General features: G+C 42.4%; 2 protein-coding genes across 3 annotated transcripts in view; one reads left to right on the top strand and one right to left on the bottom strand.

The window, feature by feature from the left end:
- SARC_01107 (hypothetical protein) overlaps positions 1-6989 on the top strand; it is an 8563-nt gene extending 1574 nt beyond the window's left edge. Inside the window, exons 2-10 of the mRNA XM_014305201.1 lie at positions 353-595; positions 922-1080; positions 1416-1580; positions 2036-2196; positions 2778-2920; positions 3542-3645; positions 4203-4298; positions 5088-5143; positions 5816-6989. Coding sequence (XP_014160676.1) covers positions 353-595; positions 922-1080; positions 1416-1580; positions 2036-2196; positions 2778-2920; positions 3542-3645; positions 4203-4298; positions 5088-5143; positions 5816-6023 — 1335 coding nt within the window. The 3' untranslated portion in view covers positions 6024-6989. The remainder of the gene's footprint in view (positions 1-352; positions 596-921; positions 1081-1415; positions 1581-2035; positions 2197-2777; positions 2921-3541; positions 3646-4202; positions 4299-5087; positions 5144-5815) is intronic.
- A 32-nt stretch (positions 6990-7021) lies between these two features.
- SARC_01106 overlaps positions 7022-11424 on the bottom strand; it is a 5627-nt gene continuing 1224 nt past the window's right edge. The window contains exons 2-7 of one of the 2 annotated variants that reach the window (XM_014305200.1): positions 11010-11136; positions 10358-10398; positions 9961-10007; positions 9297-9393; positions 8001-8136; positions 7022-7412 (exon numbers count right to left, since the gene is read on the bottom strand). In XM_014305200.1, coding sequence (XP_014160675.1) covers positions 7386-7412; positions 8001-8136; positions 9297-9393; positions 9961-10007; positions 10358-10398; positions 11010-11136 — 475 coding nt within the window. In that variant the 3' untranslated portion in view covers positions 7022-7385. Of the gene's footprint in view, positions 7413-8000; positions 8137-9108; positions 9206-9296; positions 9394-9960; positions 10008-10357; positions 10399-11009; positions 11137-11424 lie in introns of both variants that reach the window. The other variant, XM_014305199.1, reaches the window with a different exon arrangement.

Here is an 11424-nt window from a genome sequence, read left to right as displayed (position 1 = left end):
TGTATGAATATATAAGTACACACTTACTCAAATATATATATATATATATATATGTATGTATATATACATATATATATATGTGTGTATTTATGTCGATACGTATATGTATATATATAGATATATATATATTTGTATGTGTGTGTGTTTGTATTTATATATCTCGAGTGGTCAGTCGGTGTCTAAGACTAATCATATTCTGTATTTTTCTCGTGCTTGGGTTTCTATACATTTTATAACCGTATGTTCATGATTTTTGTCTCAAATAGTGCCCTTAAGCGACTGCGTTGACATCCACATCGTTCTATCACTCATCCGATGTCACATCCCCTATACCCTTATCACTATGTCTCAGGTGATGCCTGGTGTTCTTCACTGGCAAGACCCTATGTTCATGTCGTATTTCCCCTCCCAAATGTCGTATCCCGCTCTCCTCGGCGACTTGCTGAGCAATGCAATCAACACACCGAGTTTTTCGTGGCTGTGTAACCCTGCAGCCAGTGAGATGGAAGTGATTGTCATGGATGCCATCTGCGACGCTTTTGGCCTGCCGCTCGAGAGGTTTGGATGGCGGCAACGAGGCACCAAAGGGTTGAAGGTGTGAGTTGCCGTCGCATTGTACTATTGAAAGTGTGGCTTATCGATATCGAACGACCTATGTACGTAATAGAAGTGTGTGCGAATTTCGATGGACCATGTGTAGTGCGCTTCCCGTAATGTAATGACATGAAGCCGATAGTGTAAAAAAAAAATACGTTCCATGTCCACAAACGTTATTTCAGAACGTCTGTTTCTAATCCTATAGTAGCATCACGCACACAGAAAAGATACATCAGAGAGATGATACAATCCGGTCGGTAGCCTCCCGTACTGTATTTAAATACTATTTTCTAAATATGTTGCATCGTACTGTGAACACCGTAGGGAGATAAGGGTGGAGGTGTGATGCAGCACTCTGCCACAGATGGAATGGTTGTCTCAGCCATCGCTGCGCGTGATACAAAGCTGCGTCTCCACCCAGAGGTTAAGGCCACCAACCTGGTGGCCTATGTACCTGAAGTCAGTCACTTCTGCTCGACGAAGGTGTGTGTGTCGTTGTATAGAATGCCCCTCTTGTCTGTCTGTATAAATATGATACATATCCTAGAACGTTGGTTACTACTTTATCTGATAGATACAACGTACTCCGTCTATGCATCTGCATCTCGGAGATATTTTGTAGCATTGAATATTCAGGACATAGTCTCCGAATGAAAGATCTGCAGGTTTATATCGCAGAGCAGTCCTGCTATGTTTCATTATACGAAGTATGCAAGTGGGGTCGTGTCCGCTGGAACCTAGAAATGCGCTCGAATGTTGTTGGTTCGTATATTGAGCTGTTGCGTCTATGAACACTGACACGTGTCCATGCCTATCAGGGTGCTGCATGCGCTGGAATCACTCACCTGCGCAAAATCAGATGTCCGTGGAATGACGCCGCAAATAACTGGCCCATGGATGTTGACCAGTTAGAAGCTGCCGTCAAGGCCGACATTGCGGCTGGGTTAACCCCGTGCTTCGTGACAGCCTCTATTGGAGCCACGGTAAGGCATACATATATGCATTCGTATATATGTATATATATAAGCACACAACATGTGTACGAGTATAGATAAACAGACAAAACAGCCATATGACAATACGTGTGCTGGTTGTTTTGCTTTCTCATGTACTCTGCCCACTTAGAATCCACCGTCCAAGCCACACGACTTCTTTTGGAGCTACGGAATGACATGCATTTCTCGTCATACCTTTGAGCAGACCATCTTCCCGGCATACACTCACTTCGTTTATGTGTGTATGTCGAGCACGGGCATTTCAAGTCTATGCTCTCGGACACTTTCCGGGGTGTGTAGTCGACTGATAGCACAACGGCTTTTGCGGTGTGGTTCACGATTGCTTATTGAGCTGTGTATCAGTGAGTGTTTCATTCAACTGAAGGAGTAAAAAGATGTCATTTTTTCTTATATATATTATTGTATATTATTGTATTCGACAGGGTACATGCTCGATAGATCCCATCAACAAGGTAGCAGATATCGCAAAGAAGTACAGCATGTGGTTCACCGTGGATGCGGCGTATGCAGGATCCGCTTCAATGGTCCCGGAACTAAGACACCATTTCAACGGCTGGGAACGAGCGGACACCATCATTATCAAGTAAGGGAAATTTTGTTTTATGTATATGTGTACATTTTAAATATATATATTGTAAGTTTATATCACATACTGGGGCCTGTCCGGTGAACTGATTTATATTTGCTGTTTCATTAATTGGGCACTCGAGATTCGGGTTGGTGGTTGAAACTTAAGATATATAGCTCACATAAGAGTTTTGTCATAGTCTGCACTGCTTTTAGTAATACAACAGTACTTCTTTCTAATATTGCTGCGGGTGTTGAAAGTTATACTGCATGCGACCTCTTGTGCGTGTAGTGTAGATCTTGCCTTATTTGTACAGGTTTTGGGTTTCTTTCATAGTATTAGTATGTGGTGGATTGTTTGTGTCCCACATGCTGGACTATGTTTGCTCCTCTGGAGGCTTGAGACTTCTGGGCATGAGTTGTGTTCGATGTTGATTGCATTCGATACCGTATGGCATGCTTATATATATATATATATTCGTATATACATCTATACACATGCATGTGCATTGATACATTGTATATCGAGGATCCATACTGCAACAGCCTGCAAACCCTATACTAAAAAAAAATCGCGTATACTCACAACTGCTACAGCGGGTCCAAATGGTTTGGCTGTCTCTTCAACTCGTCGTTCATGTTCATGGCTGACAACAAGGCAGTCGCTGCGTCGTTGAATCACACGGCGGTGTACCTCAAGAGCGGAGAACGGCCCACGAAGGGCGTGGAGGTGGAAGAAGGTATACGTGACATGCTGACATGAATGTAGGTATACGTGACATGCTGATATGAATGTAGGTATACGTGACATGCTGATATGAATGTGTGTAGCTTTCAAGCCTAATCGGGTCGACCACATTCGGCTTTTCTTATTGTGTTTCTATGTCCGTTCAATTCAGCAAAGGCTCGGTAGCCTTGTGCTGTGTCTGATCCAACACACGACCATGTACCGTTAGACTTTGCCATTGCATGGTTTGGCGCAAGACCCCTTGGACCAACTGCACTGCCTGTGTTTCACTACGTGCTGCAGATGCTACAGATACCCCGTCTATTGCAACCAGCTTCGCACACTCCTATATTTGATCCATCCCGGTTGTCGTACTTGAGTCGTTTGTATTGTAGTTAGCTTTGCATACGGTAGTTGATCCAACTGACTCGGTGGCACCTCGCATCCCGAAAATAAATCTTCCTGCGTGCAGTATATAGGTATTACTAAGTGTATCGGCGTCCTGGCAGTATGCGTTGATCCGTGTGTACAACAGCTACCTTTGTTTGCCTACCTTCATCCGAGTGATCCTGTTGCATCACATACTAAACTCTTTAAACTTAAAACTTGACCTAACCCATGAAACCTTATGAAGATGGCAGCGATAGCGGATGTCAGACAGTCGCCGCCGATACCTACAATCCCGTCGACTTCAAAGACTTGCAGTTATCACTTGGCAAAAACTGGAGAAGTCTAAAGGTATGTGAATACTTTTGTTTTCTGTCAACCTGAAATATCCAGCGCAGCACTTGTGTGATAAGTGTGTGCATGCGATTATCCTGTCGGTATACTCTGTCCCGTCCTGCTCCCACTTTTGGTGTCGACAATATTGCCATCATCCGCCACATACACTCACTTTGTGTGGTTTTCATCGATATAACTTGTGTGTAGATAGCGCTATAGGGATTGTTGAGGCATATACCGTCATCTCATGTTGTTGGGCAATGCTGCTGGGTTCGCATTCTAACAATCCTACTGTGCTAATACTATCCAGCCACTTCGAGTGGGTAGACTGAAAGTTTGCCCTCGCATACGGTCTGTATTGAAAACATCTTTCATAGCACGTGTGACCCACACTAGCGAACACTATTAATTCAACCACTGTGTAACACTATTAATTCAACCACTGTGTAACACTATTAGTTCAACCACTGTGTAACACTATTAATTCAACCACTGTGTAACACTATTAATTCAACCACTGTGTAACACTATTAATTCAACCAATGTGTGTATTCCATTGTCTTGCATGTCAGGTGTGGACAATGCTGCGAACCATGGGCTTCAAGGATCTGCGCAACATGATTCGAGAGCACATCCGCTTGGCTAAGTACATAGCATCACAACTCAATGTATGTGTTCACTGGGAATTTATGTGTGCATGCACGTTTTCCAACCATCAATGTACACAAGTATGTGCTTATGTATATATATATGAATGTATATATGGATAAATTTGAGTATAACATCACCGCTCAACGTATATGCTCAGTACGGATGTTTGTTCGTGTGCACGTTTACAAGTGTACGGATGTTTGTTCGTGTGCACGTTTACAAGTGTTTAGTTGCACAAGTATATTTGTTGGTATACATCCATGTACGTATATTCTGATAGCTCAGTGTATAGTCTCACAGCTCAGCACATGTGTTCAATAGTGATGTATGCTCGCGTATACTTGTAATGTTTATGTATGTGTGAGTGCATGTATATATGTATCCTATGTATGCAGGCAAGTCCGCCTTGTCGCGCTGTCTCTGCGTCGCGTGACTCGTTCTAGTATCGACTTGCTCTTGTTTTATATATATATGTGTATGTATGCATGTATGAGCTCTAAATTTGAAACAGGATGAATGTTCTTCTGCAATTACCTCCCAGTTCTATACGAATCTTATCATGAGCTCTGCTGTAGACGGTCACACTAATTAGCTTCCATGAATGTTTGCGGAAATGATATTTATCGTATGCTCTGAATGCATAGAAACACCTTCGAGAGAAAGAGTGTGATTGCTCTCACCTCGCTGAACCCTATCGCCGTGTCAACGTCGACCTCATTCGAGTCTTTACAGTGCAGAGAATCTGTACGAGTTCACCAGCGCAGGACGTTAACGTTTTATCCACTCGTGTGTTTCGACATGTACAGGAATCGGGCTACTTCGAGGTCCTCACATCGACTGACTTTGGTCTTGTGTGTTTCAGGTATGTGTGTCCCTTCTTCCCATTGTAACGAGTAAGTAGGGAGTGACAGTCGCCAGTCAAGTTTAGATCTTGCTACGACCTTCGCTTTATCTGAATGACCAAGTTCTGAGCAAACGGCAAGTGCAAAAGCAATCATCATCCCGCATCATCCCATCTGTCAGACATGTCCTTTTACTTCCACACAGTGTGGGGCGTACATGCGATCGGGCCGAGAATATTTCGCTTTCCATGCTCATTTGGAAATCGCATTGTGATCTTAAACACAGTGGAACCGAATTATCGCTTTATGTAAACTGCACACCAATCTCGACACACTCTATATCACTACGGCATTTACTACACAAATTACTATTCTTGCCCCGAAAGCGGACATGCTTCTGGGCTGAATTTATATTCTATATTCGGCGAGTTTTGTTTAATAGCGTTCCATTCGGAGTGAATGTGTGTAAATGAGCGGAAGTCTAAAAACATTACGATCGAGATATCGCTATAATATCTAGCGAAGTACGTTTATCTTCCAAAACACGTTTTAGCTGCAATTATTACATACACGCATATATATATATATATGTGCGTGTGTGTTATATATATATATATATGGTGATTTGATACATTTGCATATTTTGCTATCTTGCTGATGCATGTATCTTTGCTTCCATATACTCATCACAGGCCGAGAGGAGAGACAGAGGAGCGTGTGCTGGAGTTCTTGGAAGAGATTAACAAAGACCGAACTACTTTCATGGTGAACACTGTCATAGAGTCGAAGGCAATTCTGCGCTTGTCTATCGCGCACCCGGACTTCAGCGACGACGATGCCAACTGGATTATCAACAAATTGGTAACGGACGCTGCCGATTTCGGTATACAGAAGGCCTAGATTGTGCCCAATGTTCAGACGCAAAATGCCCTCATATGGCTCCAATCCGTACCAAATAGGACATTTTGTGGTCCAGCCGACGGGGGTGTCTCGTGCCATAACATGTAGAGCCCACTTTCTGAGAATATGGAATGGTAGGTATAGTTTTCTGAGCGAGCTTTGGGGCTGGCATGTAGTCGATACTCATCAATGGCCCAATGTAGGTACGCTATGGGGCAAAGGGCTTTTGAACCGTTAACCCTTGTGGATTCTCCGAGAGGTACAACGTTTTGCTATTCAGCTTCCATTGTACTTGAAGTAAGGGCGAACGAGGATGTATGACAACAACGGTCGGATTGAACCGTAGCGAGATCAGATAGGCGAAGGAGGGGGATTCAGTTGCAGTGGCACATCGAACGGCCGAATGCGAAGATTCGTTTTTAGTAGAATTATATCAAGTCAATGCTCGCTCAGGTCAAAATTAGCTTATTTAGGAGCTTTCTCGCAGGAGCCGTCTCATCGTCTCACCAATGAAACAGTACGTAGGACGAATTATATTAGGCAAACGCACATTGACATTCTGACACGCATGAGTACGGCGACCGAGATATTGTCAATTAGCTAGTCTACTGGGGGGCAAGAGCGTGTATACATCGCACACACCTGGCGTAGTACTATTAGTGCATAAGTAATAAAGCTGTGATAAACGACCTCTGTAATCGAGAGGCATTGGATCAGTCGCTATAAAAGTTCATCCAGAGTATGGCTAAGAAGCACACGCCCATGGGAAAGGGGAAACAGCTAACCCTAACCCCCACCGCCCCCTCGCCCAAAAAGGAAGTAGTAATCGTATCTAGACTAATCCAAGCAAATTCTCTCATAAATAAGTACATCACTTATTGTTGGCGCATTAAATTTGTCAGCTTCCAACCCCAATATTCGAGATGTGTTAAAATCTGCATATGCAATGGCAACAAACAACACTGGTCAGAAGCAAAATACTCTCTTATACGGGTTCATCGGTTTATAGTTCAATTTTATTGTCAGTGGGGTCAGATACTACACCAACTTGGTGCAGATTCTGAACCTTTTGTGAGCGAGACCGGTCTATAGTCGATGGACAGATTACCACACGTAGGTGTGAAGTAAGCCCACCAAGTGCCGCCACATTTGTGCTCAGAACAGCCATCTACGACTTGCATAGAAGCTCTGTATAAGTTGACCGTAGTATGTTCGGATCGATTTCGTTGCATTCGGGTTCCGAAAAAGTTTTATCCAAAATTTTGGAACGATATGCAACCCTTGACGTGACACTCCCCGCAATTCCTACTTTGATTCCTCTTCAATGGTATTTCCGAGACCAGTCCTTGCACTCAGTCGCCGTTAATACATCATGGACAGCTGTATGAACTGCAAGACAGCATGGCCAAAAAGAAATCAGGGTGAGTATGAGCCAAAAAGAAATCAGGATGAGTATGAGTAAAAAAGAAATCAGGGTGAGTATGGTGTACGATCTCTAGAATCAGAGGCTCCAGATAGAACAAGTTATCAGATAATAAGCCATAGAATCCTATGAATCTTCAATAGCTATTATGAAACCTCTTATATAGTGCATATGGTGTTCTGCGTTGCAAGAGATGTACAAGATGTAGACGTTAAAACAAGGAGCAAACAAGAGTATATTTGCTCATAGCAATTCCAACCCTAATATGATGTAATGAAAGAAGGGCGGATCTTGCATTCCGATTATAATCGCTCACCACCAGAACACTGCAATGAGATAAAGAACTGCTTTTTTTGGCCAAAAATGATACGCAACCCCCATCACCATAGGTTCCCACTGACACCAAATCGCCATACTATATACACTTGTCACCACTGCTTTCACAATGAAGTTGACTGCCTATACCTCGATGTGACACAACTAACTGACGACACGCGAATATATATATATATATATTTAACAGTGAATCACAATAAAAATGACTGCGCGCACACCTTATCGTAGGGCATTTGTACCACGCCAGTGCGCTGGTGGTCCAGCACCATGAAGCCATCGGTAAGCGCCCTCATGCGCACAATGCACGCGACAAAGTCATCGAACGCAAGCTGTTTCGACGAGTTGTCTGAATACCTGGAGATGGTATATGGAAGGAATTCAGGCAATTAACACAGGATATACAAAATATTGGGACACAATCTTGTGTTTATTTGAGCAGAGCACATAGAAGAACAAGCTTGAATATAGCTCGGGAGCTATGTATGCAACGAAGAATGATATGACACAAGCTCCTTCGATGGATTATTTGGATACCTGAGGATGTACTCTAGAACTTCTGTGATTGGTAAGGTTCGTGAACAATTTGGGAATCGATTGAGAGCTTATTCTGAGCGATACCATGTATAGATACATGCGCGCCCTCTGGGTGATATCATAGGAAGTTATATTACTATCAACGGCATCGGATTTTGCATTGGCATGAACGCAACGCGTACCAAACTGTGCATAAAATTCTGAGCAATAAATAAACAGCCCCCGCATGTGCGGTTGCCAATCGAAGAGGCAGGCAGTTTGACACATGCCTATTTACACGAAGAAAGTTTATGTGTATATACCTATATGCATATTTGCCTATATATATACACATATACATATATACATATATATATATATATACATATATATATATATATATATATACATACATACATACATACATATAATATAATATAATATAATATACATATATGTATGTATATATTATATATATATATATATATATATGGCCTGCTGCCAGCGTGCGGCTACTCGTGAAAGATCAAACAAGCAAGCATGTGATGGTTAGTTGCAGGCCTTGAGACCAGGAACTACTAACTTAGACACGCAAAAAGCTCGACTTTGTATTTTACATATACACAAACATTGCATTTAGGTCATATGAAAGTCAACCATAACAAAACAGCACGACCTTCGCAACATTCGTTGGTACTTTCAACCACAAATAAAGACTTTCACTACAAGTACTCGATATGCGAACGATCCAAATACGATGGAAGTACTGGTAAGCGATCCAACGCAAGAGCTCAACACTGTGCGGGTCAGTACCTTTTGGTCATACTTTGCACTGTCTGAGGCGAAAGCCGGTATCCCAAATTATTAATGCACTGTTGTAGCTCTCTCTCGTCAATGAACCCCGAGCGATCTATGAATGATACATTACAAGCCAAAAAGATATGTAGAATATTCAAAATAGGAACAGTATACAGTATACAGCCTCGTATCGTTATAGTTACCTTTTGGCCATATTCCCGATAGTCTGGGGCGACAGTCGATATCCTAATTGTGCTATACATTGTGCTAGTTCTCGCTCGTCGACAAATCCGGAACGATCTACACATGAGAACAAAGTAGTGACAGCACGGTTGGTTGCGATGCGACAGCTATCAGTGAAGAACGACGGACTGTGCAGGTATAATATCTGAACCGATCTAGCTATAATCCGAAAGCTAAAGGTATGACCTAGAGCGAAACAGCGTGGTATTATAACTCACTATAAACAGACGTGTTCTCGCATTCATTATACAGTCCATGTGGCACTGAACACTGAATCTGCATTCTTGGACCTTCAAACTACCAACTTCTATATATCCGGCTAAATTACATGCTATGTATGTTTTACGCCAACGACAACCTAATACTACAGTATACGTGAACATTAGCGAGGATTCAAGTGTATTCAAAGTGTAGGGTTGTCTGGGTCGAGATACAACACGCACGCGCAGGGAGCCAAACAGAACTATCAAAGCTATATGATATAACCACACGCCCGCCCACATCAGTTTACACCCATTTTGTATAAAGATGCTATTCAATGTATCACTTGGTACAAGACTCATATCATAGTCTCATACGTTCGCCGGTCGATTGCATGTCGCACACCCCGGCCACACGGCATACCTGCATCAGCCTGGAGGAACACTTGCTTCCAGCCGTTGACGATTTGCCTGTACGAGTAGTAATAGTGAATAGACGGATTAATGACCCGCCATGGCTTGGACATATTGTATCTATGCCCCCAGGTGGCAATACGGCGTGTGAAATGTCAAAGTGAGGTAATGCAAACGATTGGTGCTGTGCTGAGCACGGACGCAGCCACACGTGTCTGGTCGAGTCTCGTGAACAAGGAATATTCTAAAACGTATTCAAACTGGCCATCCCATAAGATAAGCGGCAAGTGTGTGAAATACTACATATAAGTGAAGGCCAATGATGGATAGAGGGTCCACTATCAATGACAAGCATTATTTTACCAACAGAACAACGCAACAAGCATTCAAACCGCACTCTCACATACCATAAGTTTTTGAATTCATCGAACGATAGAGTCCCATTTTGCTGTTATAGAGGGGATCAGGAAAAAAGATCGAAGGTGAATTGGCGACATGGAGTGTTTACACCTGCGTGAACTTAGAACTGATTCTTGTCATGTACAATAGTCTAGACAGCCCATGCGATGCGATATACATCTGCAGATAGAGTCGCGTGACCATGACCAAATCACCTTCAACATTCCTCTCTGACTATCACAACACGCCTCACACACAACTCCCAGCCTCCGCACGGAAACGCTGTCTGAGTAGGTACTACTAGTAGTAGTAAAGATCTGAGACTAGTTGAGGTCGCATAGAGGTATTACTGGATTAGAGGTCTATCCGATCATTAGACTCTGCGTACTCAGGCACATCTCGGCCGACAAACCATATGGTCTTAACTATGCTTAAAAGTTTGCCGTGACAGTCGCTTAAACGTGGGTAGACGATTGGGTGATACACACTGTCGCATACGGGGGCCTAGTGAAACTAACTGCGTGCGGTGTACGACAGAATCTATAGATACAACCGAAATCCAAATAAAACCCGACGAACAACAACCGTCGGTAGTACTCTGTGCACTGAGTTGTACTTTGTATACGTTAATATCATACAACGAATTCGTATAACACATACATCTCTATCCAGCATAGCAATCATCAGACGACACGTTTCTGCGGAAAAAGGCTTCCACGACCCGGAAAGCCCACTCATTGTTAAGCATCGTTGGAGCTCATCTTGATCAATGAAGCCACTTCGATCTCTGTAATAGAATTAAATAGATCGGTACATGCGTAACAGAAAAACGAAACTATCTATGACGCTTATTTTATTCCAGTGCATGCGGGTGTATTTATGGCGTTCCTTCATAGAAGATCATATATACATACTAAACACATACAAATATATATATATATATATATGTATATAAAAATATATATGTATATGTATATATATAAATAGACATAGGCATGTATACATTTATATATATATATACTTATGCGCGTGTATATATATATATATATATATATATATGTGTGTGTGTATAACA

This window comes from Sphaeroforma arctica (assembly GCF_001186125.1).
Source record: "Sphaeroforma arctica JP610 unplaced genomic scaffold supercont1.41, whole genome shotgun sequence".
Classification (NCBI taxonomy): domain Eukaryota; class Ichthyosporea; order Ichthyophonida; genus Sphaeroforma; species Sphaeroforma arctica.
The sequence above is the reverse complement of the archived record's forward strand: the minus strand, read 5'-3'. Positions and strand labels throughout refer to the sequence as shown.